The following is a 23888-nucleotide window of genomic DNA, read 5'->3' as shown; positions in this document are numbered from 1 at the left end:
CTGTGTGGAGCTTGCACGTTCTCCCTGTGTCTGTGTGGGTTTCCTCCGGGTGCTCCTGTTTCCTCCCACAGTCTGAAAGACGTGCTGGTTAGGGCGCATTGACTCAAACAAGCGCTGGAATGTGGCGACAAGGGGAATTTCACCGTAACTGCATTGCAGTGTTAATGTAGGCCTTACATGTGACTAATAAATAAACTTTAGATGTATGGGTTAGGTTGATTGGCCAGGCTAAATTGACCTGGAACGACAGGGTAAATAAGTAGAGTTATGGGGATAGGGCGTGGGTAGGAGTGTAATCGGGTGCAGATTCAATGGGCTGAGTGGCCTCCTTCTGCACTGTAGGGATTCTATGATATTCTCCAGGGAGAGAAATCCGCCATCCTTACCCAGTCCGGCCTACATGCGAGTCCCGAGCCACAGTAATGTGGCTCACTCTTAAATGCCCTCTGAAATGGCCTAGCAAGCCACTCATCATTAGAAACTTGGAGCATTCAGTCCCTTAAACCTTCTCTGCCATTCAATATAATCATGGCTGATGCTCCAACACAATGTCCTACTCTCGCAGTACGAGATCTGGGCAATCTGAAGGCAGAAAGATGCTTGGATTGGAGGACAGTTTAAGGGACAGGAAGCAGGGGGTCTGAATAAAGAGGCTATTTTCACGTTAGCTGGCTGTAGGTAATGTGACAAGGAATAGTGTTGGAGCCTCAGCTATTTACAATCTACCACAGCAACTCGTCGCACCTTTAGCGTAATGAAACACCTTCAGAATTGCCACCCCAGAGGGCAGTGGGTGCGTCAGCCACAACCCGCCCCCCGCTCTGAATCTATTCAAGGCTGAGACTGTTTAAAGTTTATTTACTAGTGTCACATGTAGGCTTACACTAACACTGCTATGAAGTTATTGTGAAAATCCCCTAGTCGCCGCACTCCTGTCCGGGTAGACTGGGGGAGAATTTAGCACGGTCAATGCACCTAACCAGCATATCTTGTGGACCATGGGAGGAAACCGGAGCACCCGGAGGAAACCCACGCAGACACGGGGAGAACGTGCAGACTCCACACAACAGTGGTCCAAGCCGGGAATCGAACCCGGGTCCCTGGCGCTGTGAGACAGCAGTGCTAACCACAGTGCCGGAGGATATTGAAGGGGAGGGGGAGCAAGCGGGATAAGTGGCCTCGAGGGAGAAGATCAGCTGTGACCAAAGCAGGTTGATGGGGTCAAGTGACTGTCTCCTGCTCCAATTTCTCACCTTCTGAAGCGTTCGCTCCTTCAGATATCCTTCAACTTCTTTAGGCACACAAATTGGCATTGGTGTAGCGCCTGTGACACAGTGGCCGGAATTTCCTGGCCATTCCAGCTGGCGGGATCCCAGCGACCTCCTCCCTCTGCCTCCGGGTTCCTGGCGGCTGAGGGGGGTGGGGGTGGGGGGAGGTGCTTTTAGCAGAAGACCCTGTGGACAGTGGCAGGACCAGAAGATCCCACAATGGAGGCAAAGAGGGCGGGGTGGGGGGTGTTGTGTGGAGCGGACAATCCTCACCCGTAAAACCATTCCAGGGCACGGCACGTGAAAACTAAGGTACAGAACCAGACACCGAGCCACGTCACCAGATGACTGAAAGGGGGAGGTTTTGAGGGCTGGCTGAAAGGAGAAGCGAGAGATAGAGGCCAGACAGATTCAGATTGAGAGAGGAAATTCCAGAGCTCAGGGCCTGGGCGGCTGAAGGCATCATCACTTCTGGTAGAGTAATTAAAATCAGCAAGGCACCAACAGACCAGGGCGAGGGAAGTGCAGCTATCAGAGGGTTGGATCTCTCGAGGATTGCAGGGTTGTACGAGGTTACTGAGATAGCGGCTGGTACAGAGTTCCAGGCCGTTTGCAGAGCAAGGTTGCGTCGTTTCACTGCATCGTGATGAGGCCTGATTACAAGGCCCGCGCCGTAAGATCGAGCACCTCAGCAAGCGTTACTGGGCCTTGCCTGATTGAAGTGGTTCAGTCTGCCTTTGGGTAGACCCCGAGCTATACGTGGAAGATACGACGGGGGAGGGGTGGTGGTGTGGAACCGGGGAGGGGGTGGGGGGTGGGGGGGGGGGGTGGTGGGGGGAGTGGGGGGGGACGGGGGGGGGGGGAGTTTCAACTCGTTGAAGCTTTCCAACACAGTTTTCCAACACAGTTTTCCAACACAGTGAAGAGACTGAACACTGACTGCAGGACAAGGTGATTCGGATCCCCCAACACCCCCCCACCCCGGTGGGGGGGTTTTTACGCACAGTTTACGCACAGCAAGATCCCACAAATAGCAGCACGTTGACCAGATTACCTGTTTCCTAGTCCTGTCGGCTGATACGTTAAGTGACGTTGATAAATGTTGAGCAGGGCATTGTGGAAACTACTCCCCACGGTGGGAACTACCTCCCCCTCCCCCCCCCCCCCCCCACCCACCCCCAACACCGCATCCCCTCCCCCCCCCCCAACTCCCTGAAATAGTGTCACGGGATCTTTTAATGGCTACCCCAAGAGGGCAGGCCTCTGTCTAACACCTTATCTGAGAGACAGCAGCTCTGACAGTGCGGCACACTCTCAGTCCTGCACTGGGAATGTCGGACTGGATCCCACTCCGGAGTGGTGAGCCCACAACCTGTTGGAATGCAAGGAGATACGGCACTTGGAATCTGATCGGAAAAATCAGATTAATAAATCCCCGGGGCTAAAGTTTAAAGTTTATTTAGTGTCACAAGTTGGCTTACATTGACATTGCGTGTGAAAATCCCCGAGGTGCCACACTCTGGGTATACGGAGGGAGAATTTAGCACGGCCAATGCAACACGTCTTTCGGACTGCGGGAGGAAACCGGAGCACCCGGAGGAAACCCACGCAGACACGGGGAGAACGTGCAAACTCCGCACAGACAGTGACCCAAGCCGGGAATCGAACCCAGGTCCCTGGCGCCGTGCTAACCACCGTGCCAGCCACAGAGTGAAGGATGAAGCAGGGTCTGTGCGAGGTTTCTTGCCCTCCCTCCAGGCTTTGGGCCTCCCCCGCCCCTCTGCCGAGTGCTTACCTGCTTGATTTTCCCAGGCCTTGCCGAAGACTTCAAGGGGCTCTTGTTACTGGGAGGGTCGCCCGCCTCCCCGCTCAGGCTTCCCACGTTCATCACCGTCGACATCATGGACTTTACGGAAGACAAGTCGTCGCCCTCGGGATGGTTTGGTAAAATCACTTCTGCGCCCTTGCTGGCGGGGGTGGCCTCGGTCTCGCTTTCTGCTGGAGAACAACAACAACAACACGCTTCACTGAAGGACGTCCCAGCTATTTATTTGGCAGCAGAACTCTAACCGGCCAGGCGCCATTCCCACCAGTGCCGCACACGGTGGCGCAGTGCGTTGGCAATGGTCAGGTATGGATCGAGACATCATAGAAACATAGAAGGTAGGAGCTGGAGAAGGCCATTCGGCCCTTCAACACTCATCACGATCATGGCTGATCGTCCAAGTCAACAGCCTACCCCTGCTATAGAGCTCCGCAGGGGGTCCCCACACAACAATCCCAGTCAGGACAGAGGAGCCAACAGAGACTGGACAAGAACATGGCAACATCTGGGACTGGACATGTGATCGCAATCCAGCCCAAACAAACAAACTGGATTTGGCCACTTCCCTCGCACCATCCTCCTTCACACTGTTCAGAGAAGCATCCAGTTGTACAATTCGGGATTCTGTCCTCCCAAAGACGGGCTGTGTCTGGACAGAACATTTTGATCTGTTTTGTACCACAACGGCCGATGATTAGTCTGTCACTGACGACGATAGGGCTAGCAGCAATTGTGTTGTGATGAAACAGGAGTGTTGCACAAGCATTATAAGTGTGAGGCGTCATAGAATCCCTACAGAAGGAGCCCATTCGGCCCATCGAGTCTGCACCAACAACAATCCCATCCAGGTCCTATCCCTGTAATCCTGCTAGTCCTCTGACACTAAGGGGCAATTTCGCACGGCCAGTCCACCTACTCCTGCGTATCTTTGGAGTGTGGGAGGAAAGTTTTAAGTTTATTTATTCGTGTCACAAGTAGTCTCACATTAACACTGCAATGAAGTTACTGTGAAAATCCCCTAGTTGCCTGTTCGGGTAACGCTGAGGGAGAATTTAGCACGGCCAACGCGGCTAACTTAACCCGCACATGTTTCTGCGGGAGGAAACTGGACCACCCGGAGGAAACCCACGCGGACACGGGGGGAACATGCAAACTCCACACAGGCAATGACCCGAGGCTGGAATCGAAGCTGGGTGCCTGGCGCTGTGAGGCAGCAGCGCTAGCCACCCAGCGCTAGCCTGTAGGCTTCTAAGCAAATTTTCAGGTCAAATGATATTTTTCTCCTGTTGAAATTTTCATTTTTCACATCTTTCACCATCAAATATGTACGGACAACAGCACAAAACCTCCACTGGGTGACAGGAATAAACAGCCTCGCAGCGACGCGCTAAAAGTGAAGATATTTTCAGCCGAGTAAAAGACTTAAGACGTTCCTGCGCAAGATCAAATGTTGGAAATAGCCGGTCTGGCAGCATCAACGGGGAGAGAAATCAAGCCGGAGAGACTCTGGGCGGGATTTTACAGCCAAAACCGGAAAATCCTACCCGAGGTGAATGGATCTTTGCACAGTCCTCCGCCCCCTCCCTGTCCGCCACAGTTCCGTTAACTCCCTTTCTCTCGCTATCGGTGCTGCCTGGCCTGCTTTGTACTTCCAGCATTTTTGATTTTTTAGATCAGATTTAAGAACATAAGAACATAAGAAATAGGAGCAGGAGTAGGCCAACTAGCCCTTCGAGCCTGCCCCGCCATTCAATAAGATCATGGCTGATCTGTCGTGTCTCAGTTCCACATTCCCGCCCTCTCCCCATAACCCTTAATCCCCTCTCTTATCAAAAACCCATCAACCCGCGTCTTAAAAATATTTAGCGAGGCAGCCTTACTTCTTATTTATTTGTAGGATGTGTTTGATCGCTGGCGAGGTCACCATTTATTGCCCATCCCTACTTGCCCTCAACAAGGTGGTGGGCGAGCTGCCTTCCTGAGCCGCTGCAGTTGTAGGTACACCCACACCGCTGTTAGGGAGGGAGTTCCAGGATTTTGAGCCAGTGAAAGAACGGCCCATTTGTTTCCGAGTGAGGATGGTGAGTGATTTGGAAGGGGAACTTGCAGGGGGGGGTGTTTCCAGGTTTAATTTATTTTTCAGTACAAGTTGATTTATTAGTGTGGCAAGTAGGCTTAACACTGCAATGAAGTTACTGTGAAAAATCCCCTAGTCGCCACACTCTGGCGCTTGTTTGGGTACAGTGAGGGAGAAGTTACGCGTCTAACCGGTACGTCTTTCGGGCTGTGGGAGGAAACAGGAGCGCCCAGGGGAAACCCATGCAGACATGGGGGGAACATGCAGACCCCACACTGACAGTGCTAGCCACTGTGTCACCGTGCTACCCTGTATCTGTTGCCCTTGCCCTTCTAGATGGTAGTGATTGTGAGTTTGGAAGGTGCTGCCTAAGGAGCCTTGGCGAGTTGCTGCAGTGCATCTTGTAGATGGTACAAACTGCTGCCACTGTGCGTCAGTGCTGGAGGGTTTGAAAGTTTAAGGTTTCTTGCATCTGAAGTATTTATGCTTCTATTCAAGTGTCAATAAATAAGTAAACAGCTTTCCAGTTTATTCACTCCCCCACCTCTCCTGAGGATTCTGATTAACACCAGAGTTCAAAGTGCCTCACCCAATCACCTCATGTGAGCCACCTGAGTGAGTGCTGAGGTGGCTATTGAACTGCATAGGGCATCGCAGGCAGACTTGGCACTTCCCTTCACCGGATGTTGCTGTTCCGGCAGAGGTCCCCGGATTGTGTTTGTATCCGGGAATCCCAGCCTGCCTGGATAACGCTCGTCTCTCTCCGGCTCCCGGCTCAAACCTGGATCACTGCGACACTGGATGGTGCAGGCCACCAGGCCTCGTCTCCTAACGGAACGTAGAGAGTCATCACGGCACGGAAGGAGCTCGTTCAGCCCATCTAACTCGTGCCAGCTCTCTGCAGAGTAATCCAACCAGCACTCCAGCCCCCAGCACTCTCCCCATTTCCCTGAAAACTCACCTCCTTTCCTTCCCAAATCATTCACCCTCTCCGCTCCCAGCAGCCCCCAGGGCGACAAGCCCCCGGTCATTGCCATGGGCTGCCGAACTAAAGTATTTCCTCACCTTGCCCATCCTCCCCCTCACATCCCAGCTCCCACCCTACATCCCTTCCCCACCCACCTCCCCATCCCCCATCCCCCATCCCCACTCTCCTCCCACCCCCTTCCCCCACCCTGTATCACCTCACCTTCCCATTCCACCCCCATCCCCTCCCCCTTCCTCATTCCCCACCCCCTCCCCAACCCCGCACCACCTCGCCTTCCCATTCCACCCCCCCCCCGAGGGTTACCAGCTACCTTCATTTCCCTCCTGGGCTTTGGGGTCAATCTCAGCATCATCGTCCTCCTGTCTTCCACTCCCATCAGCCGGTGGCGTCAGTTGGGCACAAGATGGCTGACCCAGACCACCTTTCTCCTCAGAGCCATTGTCCCCCACTGCGAAAGACAAGATGGGAAAAGCAGGGTGAGCGGGCAGGCTGGGCAAACAGCAAGGTGACAAAACAGAAGTGCGCAACTGTGGAAATGGAGTGATAAGAGGAGACAGGGCTGTGAGCTTACGAGGATTCCTGGAGCAAATCCTACTCACTAAGAGGCTAAGATGGTTGTGACGTCACGTGATGGACTGGGTGTTCTCTAAATGTCGGGCATGGCAATCCCAATATAGCTACAAGTACTGGTTACAAACATGTTGCTGGCCTTCTCAAAGTACAAAACTGACCCAGACTCCAACACAGATTCCATTTAGACTCTCCGGCCATTTTACTGGGGCTCATAAAACGAGCTAGGTATCAAAAAGGGCGCGATGCTCCTCTCGTTCCTCCCGGCCACTCCTCCGCATCACAGGAACCTGCCTGCCAAGATAGCGAGCGTGTAATGCCCTTGGTCTGGTGGAGGTCTACAATACGGTGAACGGCATGGCCAGGGGTGGATAGTCAAGAGGCTCTTCCCCTACCCCCCCTACCCCCCCAGGGTGGAAGGGTCAACTACAAGAGGACACAGGTTTAAGGTGAGGGGGGTTGGGGGGGTGCAGGGGGAAGTTTAGGGGACACGCGGGGGAATTTTTCTTTTTTTTTTGCACAGGGGGTTCACGAGTTCACAAGATCCAGGAGCAGAGTTAGGCCATTCGGCCCATCGGGTCCGCTCCGCCCTTCGATCGTGCTCCTCGTCCCCATTTTCCTGCCTTCTCTCCGTCACCCTTCAGCCCATTACCAACTAAAAATCTGTCTGACTCCTCCTGGCGGGGTGGTGACGGGGTGCTCTGCCACTGGAGGCGGTGGAAGCCGGCACCTTAGCAACGTTCAAGGTTTATCCTGATCGCCTCCCGTTCACGAGTCTAACAGAGGGATAGAAACCGCGTATCGGCGCAGGCTTGGTAGAGGCCGAAGGGCCTGTCATCGCGCTGTACTGTTCTTCGTCTGGACTTTTTCTCAAAACAACAGGGGCAGAAGGAGCTGGGGAGCCTGTACGCACGTGAATTTCTTCCTTCAGGAGGGGGGGCTGTTTGGAATTTCCTCCCCCAGGGAGCAGCGGAGGCTGCGTCTTTGGATATCCTCCATGCTGAGTTAGACAGACCTTCGATCGACAAGGATCGAGCGCAGGAAAATGGGATCAGCGCGCCTCCAGTAGTAGACATTGTCAGTGCGGACTCGATGGGCTGAAGGGCCTTTTCTGCATGAATGACTTGATGGGAGTTGAGGGTTACGGGGGACAACGAGGCATTGGACGGGCACGCGAGTGGTATAAACCTACAGAGGGCCGAGAATCGGGTGGGGGAATGGGAGTGACGGGGTTGCTCTACAGAGAGCTGGCACGGATTCAATGGGCTGAATGGCCTCCTTCTGCGTTGTACAAGTAGTTAACAATCGCATCATTTGGCACTGTAGACACACGTGGCCTAATTGTACCGGCAGCATCCCTGCGTCCCTCACTCAGGGCTTACCAGGCTTCCCTCACCAACGGATAAATTACAGCACAGGAACAGGCCATTCGGCCCGCCAAGCCTGCGCTGACCATGCTGCCCCCCGACTGAACTAAAATCACCTACCCTTCCAGGATCCAAATCCCTCCATTCCCATCCTATCCCTGTATCTGTCCAGGCACCCCTTAAAACTCACTCTCGTATCTGCTCCCATACCTCCCCCGGCAGCGAGTTCCAGGCACCCACTGCCCCCCCCCACCAACCCAACCCCCGCCCCGTGTAAAACACTGGCCTCGTACATCTCCTTCAAACCTTGTCCCTCGCCCCCGAAACCTGCGCCTCCTAGTAATTGAACCTTCCACCCTGTTAGCACTGCTGCCTCACAGCGCCGGGGACCCGGGTTCGATTCCCGGCCCCGCCTGTGCAAGAGTCTGCACCTTCTCCTCGTGCCTGCGTGGGTATTTCCCCTGGACGCTCCGCTCTCCTTCCACAGTCCTGAGCTGCTCCCTCCGTGTACCCGAACAGGCGCCGGAGTGCGGCGGCTCGGGGGGGGGGGTTTTCACGGTAACTTCATTGCACTGTTAACGTAAGCCGACTTGGGGCACTAATAAATCAACTTTACCAGCCATTTCCAAAATAGTTCACCGGTTTTACAGAGCTTTAGCAAGTGCCGAGAATGTGATAATTTATGTAAGATCTTGCGTGCAACTGTTTCATTTCACTGTCCCTGGGACTTAAAAAACTGTTGAATCCAAAGGAATTTGCTACATAAGGGATGAAATGTACTGTTCCACGCCATTCAGGGCTGTACGCTGATGAACATTCAAACAGATCAGATCTGAATCTTAATACATCTGTTATCTTTCTCATCGAATTACTGCAGATTGCTGGACACACAAACGGCCTTCCTCTGCACGAGCCCGGACACTAATCTCAAATTGTAATTGGATTGAATGGTCACCATTAAGCTGATCTTTCTCCACACCCTAACTAGGACTGGAACACCACATTCAGCACCCTCTCCCTTCCTTCTCCGTGAACGGTATGCTTTATCTTTACAGCGCGCAAGAAGCAATACTTTTCACTCTACACCAATACACGTGACAATGATGAATCGAATCAGAAAAACAAAATCCCACAGACGTTGAGGGGGTGGGGATCTGATATTCGCGTCAAACTGCTGCTGTTTTATTTATTCATTTATGGGTTGTGGGCTGGACCAGCATTTATTGCCCATCCCTAATTGCCCAAGGGCATTTAAAAGCCAACCACGTTGCTGTGGCTCTGGAGTCCACGTGTAAGCCAGACTGGGTAAGGTCAGCAGATTTCCTTCCCTAAAGGGCATTAGTAAACCAGATGGACTTTTCCAACTATCGGCACTGGTTTTCACGGCCATCAGTAGCTTCTTAATTCCAGATTTTTTTTTTTTTACTGGAGTTAAAATTTCACCAAATGCAGCGGTGGGATTCGAACACAGGTTCCCCAGAGGATTACCTTTGTTTCTAGATCACTAGCCCAGTGACAATACCACCTAACCTACACATCTTGGGACACTAAGGGGCAATTTAACGCGGCCAATCCACCCAACCTGCACATCCTTGGACTCAACTTGAAAACACACACAGTCTGTAATTAAGAGACAGAACGTTGGAAACACTCAGCAGGTCAGGCAGCGTCTGTACAGAGAGAAAAACAACTGCTGTTTCAGGCTGATGATTTTTCATCGGCGTCCGCCCCTGATGGAGGGGAGCAGGCTGAGTATCTTCCGCCCAGCGAGGCAGCTTTTCGAGTGTGCTGTGAAAGTGCACAGCTGCGTTCAAAGGATGCTAACTCTCCCTCGGCACAGCACCAGATTAAAACGAGCGTTATCTATTAGTCGCCACACTGGGTCACACCTCACGGCACCACAAGTTACTGAAGCTCATTACAGCCTCCTCCATAAAAAGACAGATGTGCAGGCTACAGAGAAAACAGAGCAGTAAACACCTACCCCCAGCTGAGGCGGGAGCTGAGAAAAGATTCTGCCTCGAGTCTCTCTGGGGCAATCGCGTTCAGTCTGGGACACTTTTGGGAAGCTCCTCACCCCGTAAAGCCCACTTTGAACTCTGCTGCTAGGGAGGTGGGATTTCCTTGGGTTCAAATCAGAGCCTGGTATCAAATCGTGCACATAACACATGAGGCGGTGGGACACTGGTTAGCACTGCCGCCTCACAGCGCCAGAGACCTGGGTTCAAATCCGGCCTCGGGCCACTGTCTGCGTGGAGTCTGCAGGTTCTCCCTGCGCCCGCGCGGGGTCTCCTCCGGGCGCCTCCGATGATTTCCTCCCGCGCTCCAAAGATGGGCAGGTTAGGCGGATTGGCCGTGCTAAATTGACCCTCATGTCAGGGGGATCGGTGGGGTAAACGTGTGCGTGGTTGCGGGAATAGGGCCTGGATGGGATTGTGGTCGGTGCAGACCCGATGGGCCAAATGGCCTCCTTCTGCATTGGAGGGGATCTGCGATTGTCCCGAAAGAATTAAAAAGGAGCAGCGAGGGAGATACACTGAAGCCACTCATTGATTTACTTATAGACGGTCGATCCCAGAGCTTGATGTGCATCACACCCTCTTAACCCTCATTCTCTCTGACTTGGGGGGGGGTGGTGTGGATGTGGGGTATTGGAGGTATGTCGAACGCAAAAATTACAGCGTAGGAACAGGCCCTTCAGCCCCAAAAGACTGCACCAACCATGCTGCCCTTCTGAACAGAAACCCCCTCCCCTCCCGGGGACCATATCCCTCTACTCAGCTGCCAGTGTGTGGGAGCCGCTGAGCTGGTAGTCAGCCCCCTTTGCCTGCGCACTCAGCCGGTGTGTGGGAGCCGCTGGAGAAAGAGCACAAAGCAACGAACTGGAAAGCTCCAGGTCGCCGTGAGTGATGAGGAATCGCCGGAGGTTTCGGGAGAGGCACCTGGACTCAATTTATCCCATTGTCCTGCCTATCCGATGCTCAGTTTTCCTGATAAACCAGCGGTGAAGGTCTGGCAAATAATTGCCTTGAATACATTCAACCTTTACGAAATTTAAAACAAAAAAAAAATACTCGGGAGATTGTTCCAAGTTGCAGATGCTTATTTCACTGCCTACTTACAACTAGTGCCACAAAGTCATGGCTAAACTAGACTTTTCCTCACTTCTGTTGGACTTCAACCTGTTGGACTTTACCTGGCACAGTGGTTAGCACCGCTGCCTCGCAGTGCCAGGGACCGGGTTCGATTCCTGACTCGGGTCACCGTCTGAGTGGAGTTTGCACCTTCTCCCGGTGTCTGGGTGGGTTTCCTCCGGGTGCTCCGGTTTCCTCCCACACACACCCCAAAGATGGGCAGGTTAGAAGTTTATTTATTAGTTACAAGTAGGCTTACATTGACACTGCAAAGAAGTTACTGTGAAAATCTCCTAGTCGCCACACTCCGGCGCCCCTGTTTGGGCACACTGAGGGAGAATTTAGCCCGGCCAGTGCACCCTAACCCGCACGTCTTTGGACTGTGGGAGGAAACCGGAGCACCCGGAGAAAACCCACGCAGACATGGGGGGGGGAACGTGCAGGCTCCGCACAGACAGCGACCCGAGTTAGGAATCGAACCGGGGTCCTTGGGGCTGTGAGGTAGCTGCGCTAACCACTGTGCCACCCCACTAGATTTTGTGGGGTTGGGCAAGAGACTCTATCAGGGAGCTGGCGCAGATTCCTTTGGCCAACCAGACTCTTCCTGCACCGTAGGCATTCTGTGAAACAGGACATACGGAACAGTAAATCAGTGGAAGTAGGTAACGCGGCGAGAGCTGTTTAAAAGTGGCTTGTGTTGCAGATCAGATCTCTGCCATCACAAACTGTAAAAAAAAACAGGCCGATTCCAGCCTGACCCCACCCTTGAAAGCAGGGCGTTTAAATACAGGAGAGTGATGAGAATGCCATTCTCCCACACACTCACACACACACACACACACGCAGTGCTCTTTGGCTTGTTTTAACAGGTTCAAACTGCGACTCAGCCTCCCTGTTGTGAGTCCTGAACACACTTACTCTGAAACTGGCTCTTAGGGAAAGGATGCTTTCAAAGCAAATTAGAAAGCACAACACAATCCTTTTCTTGTCACATAAAGGAGGAGATAACTGTTAAATAGATTGTCTCCAAATGTCTTATCTCCGACACAATTACCATACATGATCCCACAGCCATTAGCGGATCTTTAGAAAGGAGAATGGGGCTGATCCCTTGCTGGCTAGACAACTTTTAGAAAGACAGACGTCTGAAATGAGACGCTCTGCAGGGCAGTTATCTCACCTTGTTAAGAGAGAACTGTTGTTTAACAGAGTTTACTTCAGATTGATTGGAATGGGATTGGAGCCTGCCCGCATTAATCTGTTCTGTTTAGAAAGGCGAGTGGCTGGCGGGGGCGGGGGGGGTTGGGGTGAGATGTACATGGATTGTGAGCAGGAAAAGGCAGGGTCCTGGCTTACTGGCTTAACCAACTTACGTGATAGTAAACTCACAAGCTTTCGGGGTTTGCCCCTTGGTCAGGTGAATCGAAAAGGGGCAAACCCCGAAAGCTTGTGGTGTTTACTATCAAATAAACTGGCTGGACTTTAACCTGGTGTTGTGAGACTCCTTACTGTGTTTGCCCCAGTCCAACGCCGGCACCTCCACATCATGGCTGCTGACCTTGCCAAGGCCTGAATAGACAGTCAAAGAGCATGGAAACAGGCCCTTCGGCCCAACCTGTCCATGCCATCCTTTTTGTTTTAAACAAACCACTATCTGGTCCCAACTGCCCGCATTTGGCCCTATCTCTCTATACCCATCTTACCCATGTAACTGTCTAAACGCTTTTTAAAAGACAAGATTGAACCTGCCTCTTGTTCCAAACGCTCACCACCCTCTGTGTGAAAAAAATTGCCCTTTTGGACCCTTTTGTACTTCTCCCCCTCTCACCTTAAACCTATAGTTTTAGACTCCACTACCTTTGGGAAAAGGTGTTGGCTATCTAACTGATCTATGGTCCCCATTACTTTATAGACCTTTGCAAGATCACCCCTCTGCCTCCTACGCTCCAGGGGATAAAAAGTCCCAGTCTATCCAGCCTCTCCTCATAACTCAAAGCATCGAGTCCCAGTAGCATCCTAGCAAATCTTTTCCGCACTCTTTCCAGTTTAATAATATCCTTTCTATAATGGGGGTGGCCAGAGCTGTATGCCAAGTGCGGCCTTACCAGTGTCCTGTACAATATCTCTTACAGCCCTGCTTCACAACTGGAGGGGTGCCAACTCCCTTTCCAGGCCTGCCTTGGATGTCAGCGAGGTTGCATCCGCTTCATCCGCTGCAGCAACAGGGCTGGAACAGCCATGTGACCCAGGCCCAAGAACCAGAAAAACCAGGACAAGTCTGTACAGTGCAAGTTCCGTGTGGATCACATCCGCAGAGTAAAACCCCCAGCAGCTCCGAATTTGGCTGGTCTGGGTCACTTTAAAAACTCCTAAGCCAGTTCATGCCGGCTTCTTCAGTTCAGCGCGCAAGAAACAATACCATTCCCTGCGTAGTAACACATGTGACAACGACAAATCACATCAAGATCAATGGAAGTGTCTGGAAGATAGGCATATCACCCACATAAAACACAGCACCATCGATAGCATTCTTTCCAGATGTATCACAGCTTGGTACGGGCTCCTGCTCTGCCCAAGACCGCAAGGAACTATAAAAAGTCGTGAATGTAGCCCAAACCACCACACAAACCAGCCTCCCGTCCACTGACTCCGACTACACTTCCCGCTGCCTCGGCAAAGCAGCCAGCATAATTAAGGACCCCACACACCCCGAACATTCTCTCTTCCACTTTCTTCCGTCGGGGAAAAAGACACAAAAGTCCGAGGTCACCATCTGACTCGAGAACAGCTTCTTCCCTGCTGCCGTCAGACTTCTGAATGGACCTACCTCGCATTAAGCTGGTCTTTCTCAACGCCCTAGCTGTGACCGTAACACTACATTCTGCACTCTCCCCTTTCCTTCTCTATGAACGGTATGCTTTGTCTGTACAGCGCGCAAGAAACAATACTTTTCACTGTATGTTAACACACGTGACAATAATAAATCAAATCAAATCACTCAAAAGGCTGGCAGGCTGGATCTCTGAGAAATCAAATTGGGACCGAACAGGTATATTTAAAATTCAGAAATGTTTTGCGAGAATGGACACACACACATCGAATGTGGGGAAGAGCGTAACCAGAGGCCATCAACATTCGACAAGATGGGTGGCACAGTGGTTAGAACTGCTGCCTCACAGCGCCAGGGACCCGGGTTCGATTCCCAGCTTGCGTCACTGTCTGTGCAGAGGCGGCACGTTCTCCCCGTGTCTGCGTGGGTTTCCTCCAGATGCTCCGGTTTCCTCCCACAGTCCAAAGATGTGTGGGTTAGGTGGATTGGCCATTCTACATTGCCCCTTGGTGTTAGGGGAATTGACGGGGTGAACGCGTGGGGTTGCAGGGATGAGGTAGGATTGTGATTGGTGGGCCAAATGGCCTCCTTCTGTGGATTCTAAAGATACCCACCCAGAAATCCACCAGGGAAATTCAGAACCATAGAAAAATCCTACTGCCATTTGGTCCATCGGGTCTGCACCGACTCTCTGACAAGAGTATCTCACCCAGGCCCACCCAACACGTCCCCACACATTTACCATGGCCAATCCATCTAACCCACACATTTTTGGACTGTGGGAGAAAACTGGAGCACCCGGAGGAAACTCACACAGACACGGGGAGAATGTGTCGAGTCCACACAGATAGTGACGTGAACCCGGGTCCCTGGCACGGTGAGGCAGCAGTGCTAACCACTGTGCTGCCCCGGTGACACTGGTTGGAATTTTACCAATTCTGGGGTGAGCGAGGTTTGCAGAACGGAATTCTCTGTTGGTTCTGGATGGGATTTTACGAGCCTCGCCTTGCACTGATTATCCCGACTCTCCTCAACGCCATCAATACACTGGGGACCAACCCCAGAATGTGGGAACTGTCTTATGCTTTCATCGAGCACTTCTGTCTTAGTGACCTTTCTCCAACTTTGCTGAAGGTCGGAGGCAAGATTACTCACACAGGAATAGAAATAGGCCATTCGGCCCAGCCAATCCATGCTGGAACAGATGCAGGCCATTCAGCCCAGCCAATCCGCGCTGGCGTTTATACTGCACCACACCTGCTCCCATCTTTTCACACCGGAACGTATCATCATAACAATCTATTCCTTCTCCCTCGGCGCCCAATTCTCCATCCTCGCTGGCAGCAGCGGGTCGGAAAATTCCGGCTGTAGCTTTGTACGTCTCCCCTCAATGTACACAAACCGGGCAGGGGAGGCAGCGCGTCATTGGCCAATGGCAGGGCCTTCCAGACCCGCCGAAGTCAATGGCCATTTGCGTTGCTTGCTGCCAGGGGCTCACTGTTAGTGAGAGCAGAAAGATCCCACCCAATGTATTATCGGGCTTCTAAAATTAGAGCCACACTTAACCGCTTGAGGATTACAGAGTCTAAACAGCATGAATAGGTACGTTCTGAGGTCAAGGGTGGTCTAAATTGAAACACGCACCTTGAGAGAAACAAGGTGACCTACTTAATTGTCACATCTCCTGGAAACTTGCTCTTTTTAAATTAAAAAACCGTGCAAGGTCTTTCGCTAGTATTTGGTGTTGAAAAGAAATGACATCTGAAATGTGACAGATTTCACCGTATTAAAAATATTACACTTCGCACAAACTTCCTGTTAAAAGTTCAGACACCTCGTGCATCTTTGTCATGCCTGATCTACTGTTCTTGCTTTGTTTATCCAATTTGGTGCCTTCTAAGCTTTTACACTGAGCTTCAAGGTAAAGTGATGCCCCAGCACCAAAATTATCTCAAGCCTGGTTTGTGCGATTCCTGAGGGTGATGAGAGCTCTTCACAAACAGTGAAATACTCCTTGACCTGCCCAACCCCCAGGCTGGAGAGGTGAGACGCAAGCAGAAAAGAGACAAATACATTCAAAATATCAGCAGAAGAGGATATTCAAAGGGTAAAAGACAAAGAGTAAAATAGACACACACAGCAAGGATGGTGTCCCCAGAATGTCAGTCACTTCCAATGACGCCAGGATGATGGAGGGAACAAATGTTTCCCAACTCACTAAGGAGCAGCGTCATGGGTGGTACATGAATCATAGAATCCCTACAGTGCAGAAGGAAGCCATTCCGCCCATCGCGTCTGCACCGACTCTCTGACCGAGCATCTGACCCAGCCCCTCTCCCCCACCCTATCCCTGTCACCCTGCGCATTTACCACGGCGATTCCCCCCAACCTACACATCTTAGGACACTAAGAGGCAAGTTAGCAAGGCCAATCCACCCAACCAGCATGCCTTTCGGACTGTGACTCAACGGGCCGAATGGCCTCCTTCTGCACTGTAGGGATTCTATGATTCAATGAAACTGGAGCACACAGGAAACCCACGTGGACACAGGAAGAACATACAAGCTCAAGTTTTTAGGTATCCAAATCACCAGAAACCTGCAGCAGGCGACGGTGCAGAGGGACCTCGGGGTCCTTGTGCATGAGTCGCAAAAACCCAGCTTGCAGGTGCAGCAGGTGGTCAGGAAGGCGAATGGGATGCTGGCCTTCATAGCGAGGGGGATTGAATATAAAAGTAGGGAGGTCTTGCTGCGGCTGTATAGGGCATTGGTGAGGCCGCAGCTGGAGTACTGTGTGCAGTTTTGGGTGCCGTACTTACGCAAGGATATTTTGGCCTTGGAGGGAGTGCAGAGGAGGTTTACTAGGCTGATACCGGAGTTGAGGGGGTTGAGCTATGAGGAGAGGCTGAATAAACTAGGCTTGTACTCGCTAGAGTTTAGAAGAATGAGGGGAGATCTCATTGAGACGTATAAGATGATGAATGGGATGGATAGGATAGAGGTGGAGAGACTCTTCCCGCTCAAAAAAGACAGTAGGACTAGGGGGCACAGCCTCAAGATAAAGGGGGGGCGGTTTAGAACGGAGTTGAGGAGGAACTTCTTCACTCAAAGGGTGGTGAATCTCTGGAATTCTCTGCCCGTTGAAGTGGTGGAGGCTGCCTCGCTAAATATTTTTAAGAAGCGGGTTGATGGGTTTTTGATAAGAGAAGGGATTAAGGGTTATGGGGAGAGGGCGGGAAAGTGGAACTGAGCCACGACAGATCAGCCATGATCTTATTGAATGGCGGGGCAGGCTCGAAGGGCTAGATGGCCGACTCCTGCTCCTATTTCTTATGTTCTTATGTTCTTATGGTACCCTCATGCTGACACTATAGTTAAGAAAGTCCACCAACGCCTTTACTTTCTCAGAAGACTGAGGAAATCTGACATGTTAGCTACGACTCTCACCAACTTTTACAGATGTACCACGGAAAGCATTCTTTCTGGTTGTATCACAGCTTGGTATGGGCTCCTGCTCTGCCCAAGACCGCAAGGAACTACAAAAGGGTCGTGAATGTAGCCCAATTCATCACGCAAACCAACCTCCCATCCACTGACTCTGTCTACACTTCCCGCTGCCTCGGCAAAGCAGCCAGGATAATTAAGGACCCCACGCACCCCGGACATTCCCTCTTCCACTTCTTCCGTCGGGAAAAAGACACAAACGTCTGAGCTCGCGTACCGACCGACTCAAGAGCAGCTCCGTCCCTGCTGCTGTCAAAGACTTTTGAATGGACCTACCTCGCATTAAGTTGATCTTTCTCTACGCCCCAGCTATGACTGTAACACTACATTCTGCACTGTATCATTTCCTTCTCTGTGAACGGTATGCTTTGCCTGTATCACGTGCAAGAAACAATACTTTTCACTGTACGTTAATCCCTGTGACAATAATAAATCAAATCAAATCAGTCACCCAAGGCTGCTGTGAGACATCAGTGCTAATCACTGTGCTGCCCATTATGCTGATTAGTAGATCTCATGTGGCATTGCCCCTGGCAAGTCGCTTTGTATGCAGTTTTATCGGAGGAGGGATGCTGAACAACATAACGAATAACGTATTGATTTGTTAACGCGTCCCTCGCTGAAACTACATTGCTTCCTGTTTGAAATTACACCCCCCCCCCCCATTTCTCCGATTTTAAAATGCTCAAACCTCCTTTTCAAATCCCACCAGGGCCTCGCACACCCCCTCCCTAAACCCTGTCTCTCCCGCCTTCCTCCTTTAAATTCAGAGGGGTGGATACTCAGCAAGACCTCAGAGTCCTCATGCATCAGTCGCTGTTAAGTAAGTGTGCAGGTACAGCAGGCAGTCCAGAAAGCAAATGGTACGTTGGCCTTCATAGCGAGAGGATTTGAATATAGAGTAGGGATGTTTTGCTGGAATTGTACAGGGTGTTGGTGAGGCCACATCTGGAGCATTATGTGCTGCGTTGAGGAAGGATGTCCTTGCTAAAGAGGGACTACGGCAAGTGGTCAGGAAGGCGAATGGGATGCTGGCCTTCATAGCGAGGGGGATTGAATATAAAAGTAGGGAGGTCTTGCTGCAGCTGTATAGGGCATTGGTGAGGCCGCAGCTGGAGTACTGTGTGCAGTTTTGGGCGCCGCACCTGCGCAAGGATATTTTGGCCCTGGAGGGAGTGCAGAGGAGGTTTACTAGGCTGATACCGGAGTTGAGGGGATTGAGCTATGAGGAGAGGCTGAATAAACTAGGCTTGTACTCGTTAGAGTTTAGAAGAATGAGGGGAGATCTCATTGAGACGTATAAGATGATGAACGGGATGGATAGGATAGAGGTGGAGAGACTCCTCCCGCTCAAAAAAGACAGTAGGACTAGGGGGCACAGCCTCAAAATAAAGGGGAGGCGGTTTAGAACGGAGTTGAGGAGGAACTTCTTCACTCAAAGGGTGGTGAATCTCTGGAATTCTCTGCCCGTTGAAGTGGTGGAGGCTGCCTCGCTAAATATTTTTAAGAAGCGGGTTGATGGGTTCTTGATAAGAGAGGGGATTAAGGGTTATGGAGAGAGGGCGGGAAAGTGGAACTGAGCCACGACAGATCAGCCATGATCTTATTGAATGGCGGGGCAGGCTCGAAGGGCTAGATGGCCTACTCCTGCTCCTATTTCTTATGCTCTTATGTTCTTATGTTTACCAGGCTGATTCCTGGGATGGCAGGTCCGTCATATGAGGAGAGACTAAGTCGGTTACGATTATATCCACTGGCTCCAAAAGAGAAAATGCTGGAAAATCTCAGCGGGTCTGGCAGCACTTGCAAGAGGAGAAAAGACTTGACGTGTAGGCTTGGAGGGCCGAGGGGCCTGTTCCTGTGCTGTAATTTTCTTCGTTTCGAGTGCAGATGAACTTTGTCCGAGCGTCACTGGAGTTTAGAAGTGTGAGAGGCGACCACATAGACACTTGTAAAATTCTAACAGGGTTAGTCCGGGTAGATTCAGCAAGATTGTTCCCAATTGTAGGGGAGTCCAGAACTAGGCATCATAGTTTGAGGATAAGAGGGTGAACATTTTAGGACTGAGGTGAGGAGAAGTTTCTTCACCCAGGCAGTGGTGGAATTCACTACCACAGAAAGTAGTTGAGGCTAAAACATTGTGTGATTTCAAGAATAAATTAGATATAGCTCTTGGGGCTAAAGGGATATGGGAGGAAGTGGGGGGAATCAGAATATTGACTTTGATGAATGGTGGAGCAGGCTTGAAGGGCCAAATGGCCTAGTCCTGTTTCTATGTATGGCTCCTTGAGCAGGTTTTTGATCCTCTTACCTTGCTTATCACTTTATGCGGCTCAGATTTGCTTTTGAAAGTACCTTTGAAGCAACTTGGGATGATTTCTGTTATAGGGGCTACATAAATGCAAGCTGTTGTTATAGCCACTTCAGTAAACCAACTTCAGGAAGTGTAGTGGGGGACATGTACGGGGATGAAGTGGAAATAGTCGAGAGCTTCAAGTTCCGAGGTGTCCAGATCACCAACAGCCTGTCCTGGTCCCTCCATACTGACGCTATAGTTAGGAACGTCTCTCAGGAGGCTAAAGAAATTCGGCATGTCAGCTACGATTCTCACCGACTTTTACAGATACACCACAGAAAGCATTCTTTCTGGTTGTATCACAGCTTGGTATGGGCTCCTACTCTGCCCAAGAACTACAAAGGGTTGTGAGCGTAGCCCAGTCCATCACGCAAACCAGCTTCCCATCCATTGACTGTCTACATTTCCCGCTGTCTTGGAAAAGCAGCCAGAATAATCAAGGACCCCACCCACCCCAGACATTCTCTCTTCCACCTTCTTCCGTCAGGAAAAAGATACAAAATTCTGAGGTCACGGACCAACCGACTCAAGAACAGCTTCCTCCCTGCTACCATTAGAGTTTTGAATGGACCTACCTTGCATTAAGCTGATCTTTCTCTACACCCTAGCTCTGACTGTAACACTACATTCTGCACCCTCGCTTTCCGTCTGCCCTATGTACTCTATGAACAGTATGCTTTGTCTGTACAGCGTGCAAGAAACAATACTTTTCACTGTATCCCAAATCCATGTGACAATCAACCAAATCAAATAAAAACACACAGCCAGTAAGTATTCATTGTTGTTCCATCGTTTGATGAATTGCTCCACACTTTTAAGTTGCAAATGGAGGGTGGCACAGTGCTTAGAACAGCCACCTCACAGTGCCAGGGAGCCGGGTTCAATTCTGGCCTCGGGTGATTGTGTGGCGTCTGCATGTCCTCCCCGTGTCGGCATGGGTTTCCTCCGAAGAAGTGCGGGTTAGGTTGACTGGCCATGCTAAATTGCCCCTTAGTGTGAGGGGAGGATGGCTAGTGAGGGTAAATACGTGGTGTCACAGGGATAGGGCTCGGGTGGGATTGCGGTCGGTACAGACTGGAAGGACCACATGGCCTCCTCTTGCAATGTAGGGATTCTATGATTTCAAAGTGTCCTGCATTTAGAAGCTGGTGAGCATCTATAAGGAAGCGCGCTACCTGGGGTGCAGGTCCGTACATGCTTGGCATGCATTTTTTGTGGATATATTAATAGATGCATCTAACGTGAACACAGGCATCACACTCCAACTATCAAACTCTCGCTGCAACTGCAAAACTTTCTTAAAATGGTGGGGATCTTCCAAGGTACAGCCTGGACCTCGCCAGCACATTCCAATCCTCCAAGTTCCCAGACAAACTCCAGTTAAACTCTCATCTACCTGAACCTTCTCTTGTACAACAATTAAACCCACTGGCCTCAATGCAGTCCTGAGCATTTAGTCTGCACGGCTCACTGGCATTTCACTCAAAGGGCCCATGAAAGTTTAAACCCATGTTACCAATACTCTACACGTTACCTGAACACTGATTTACGATGCGGAGCCTGGCAGGGAAAAACTTGCATTTAGGTAGCCTCCTTTCACAACCTCAAAATGCCCCATGGTGCTTTGCAGCCAATGAAGAGGGTTGGCTTTATGGAGGAGAGATTGAATAGACTGGGGCTATACTCTTTGCAATGCAGAAGGATGAAGGGAGACTTATAGAAACATCTAAGATTATGAAGGGAATAGAGAAGATAGAGGCAGGAGTGTGGTTTCCACTGGTGGGTGAAAACAGAACCAGGGGGGGCATGGTCTCAAAATAAGGGGGAGCAGATTTAGGACTGAGTTGAGGAGGAACTTCTTCACCCAAAGGATTGTGAATCTGTGGAATTCCCTGCCCAGTGAGGCTACCTCATTGAACGTTTTTTAAGGCAAGGATAGATAAATTTTTGAACAGTAAAGGAATTAAGGGTTATGGTGAGCGGGCGGGTAAATGGAGCTGAGTCTACGAAAAGATCAGCCATGATCTTATTGAATGGCAGAGCAGGCTCGAGGGGCCAGATGGCCTACTCCTGCTCCGAGTTATTATGTTCTTCAGTACTTCTGAAGCGGAGTCACTGTGTAATTTGGGCGTCTCGACAGCCAAGTTTGTGCACAGCAAGCTCCCACAAACAGCAACGTTTCGGTAGTCAGCTAACAGTGTAACGAATCACACACAAGCCCCTACTGGGCATGGGATGGAGACCGCAAATGGCAAATTTGAAATTCTCATCCTCATTTTTAAATCCCTCCCAGGCCTGTTCCTCTTCCCTCCCTATCTCCACAGATGCCAAAGCCCTCTGAGAGCTCCAAGTTCCTCTAATTCCGGCCTCTTGCGCATCCCCAATTTCAGACGCTCTACCAACGGGTGGCTGAGCCTTCAGCTGCCTAGGCCCCAAGTCCTTCATCTTACATCTCCCTGTATCTCTCCCTCCGCCTCGCTTTCTCGCTGTCTCTCTCTCATCCTTCCTTTAAGACGCTCCTCAAAACCTACCCATTGACCGAACTTTTGGTCACCTGACCCAATACCTCCTGACGGGCTTTGGTGTCACACTTTGAAGGGAAGGTTCACCAGGACGTTGCCTGGGTGTCGGCTGTGAGGAGAGGTTGAATAAACTGGGATTGCTCTCACTGAAAAGACGGGGGCTGAGGGGAGACCTGATGGAGGTCTACAAAATGATGAGAGGCGTTAGACAGGATGGACAGTCAGAGGCTTTCTCCCCAGGGTGGAAGTGTCAATTACAAAGGGGACAAAAGGTCAAGGCGAGAGAGGGAAAGTTTAAGGGAGATACGCAGTGGACATTTTTCACACAGGGTGTGTATTGGGTGCCTGGAACACGCTGCCAGGCGCATTGACAACATTGATGAGGCTTCTAGATGGGTGCATGAATAGGGAGGGAGGGAATAGACCGAGTGAGGGCAGGAGACTCTTTTTAAATTTAGCTAGGGCAACATGTCCGGCCTGGGCTTGGAGGGCCAAAGGGCCTGCTCCTGTGCCGTACTTTTCTCTGTTGCATCATGTCCCCGTGAAGCACCTTGGGATATTTCACCAGGTTAAAGGTGCTGAAATAATGCAGCAGAAACACAAAGGAAATAGTCCCGCAGGTGTTGCAACAACTTCAAACTAAGGCCCGTGTTACTCGGCCTGACTTTCCTGGATGGGTGTATCTAATGAGAAACGTGGCTTTGTCTTCACAATATTGAACACATTGAAAACGCTGGGTTCTGATACTTCAGAAAACTGCACTGTTGTATGGTTCTTATGGAATTATGCCACGTTTAATGCAAAAGGAGGGTGTCTGGCTTGTAGAACTGGTACTAATGCAGCATTAGACATTGTACTGGGAAGGTGCATTTCCCACACGAACATAATTCACCAGGTATTTCCAGTTTAAGCAGAAAATAAGCTTGCATTTGGGTTTGTGACCAGCCTCGTATCAACGCTAACCCTTTGAATTCTGTTCTAATAAAGACAGCATTTAAGCTGAACAAAAAAAATGCAGGTTATTGTTGGCATCTGGTTTTGTTTAATAGCATTCTGGTGAAAGAGTTTTTTTAAAAAATTAAGTCGCTATATAAATGCAAGACATTGTTTCTGTTTCTGGGTAGAGGAACAAAGGTGGGGCTGAATGGCTTTGACTGCAGGGTTCACCCTATTCTATCTGAATCTGGATAGTGGCTAACAGGAGGTGATCCCACAGAGGAGCTGGAGGGGGGGTCAGAATCATAGGAAGCTACAATGCAGATAGAGGCCCTTCGGCCCATCGAGTCTGCACCCAATCCCACCCAGGCCCCTGCCCCCATATCCCTACATATTTTACCCACTAATCGCTCTAACCTACACATCCCTGGACACTATGGAGCAATTTAGCACAGCCAATCAGCCTAACCCCGCACATCTTTGGACTGTGGGAGGAAACCAGAGCACCCGGA

At 50.9% G+C, this 23888-nt stretch overlaps 1 protein-coding gene across 1 annotated transcript in view; it reads right to left on the bottom strand.

Moving 5' to 3' along the window:
* LOC145339193 (ras-responsive element-binding protein 1-like) overlaps nucleotides 1-6912 on the bottom strand; it is a 64943-nt gene extending 58031 nt beyond the window's left edge. The window contains exons 1-3 of the mRNA XM_080183578.1: nucleotides 6890-6912; nucleotides 6469-6647; nucleotides 3064-3266 (exon numbers count right to left, since the gene is read on the bottom strand). Coding sequence (XP_080039704.1) covers nucleotides 3064-3266; nucleotides 6469-6647; nucleotides 6890-6912 — 405 coding nt within the window. The remainder of the gene's footprint in view (nucleotides 1-3063; nucleotides 3267-6468; nucleotides 6648-6889) is intronic.
* Between the last annotated feature and the right edge of the window lie 16976 nt (nucleotides 6913-23888).

The sequence above is a fragment of the Carcharhinus amblyrhynchos genome, unplaced genomic scaffold, assembly GCF_965287045.1.
Source record: "Carcharhinus amblyrhynchos unplaced genomic scaffold, sCarAmb.v2.hapA chromosome_336, whole genome shotgun sequence".
Lineage (NCBI taxonomy): Eukaryota > Metazoa > Chordata > Chondrichthyes > Carcharhiniformes > Carcharhinidae > Carcharhinus > Carcharhinus amblyrhynchos.
This window is presented reverse-complemented; position numbering and strand designations above follow the sequence as displayed.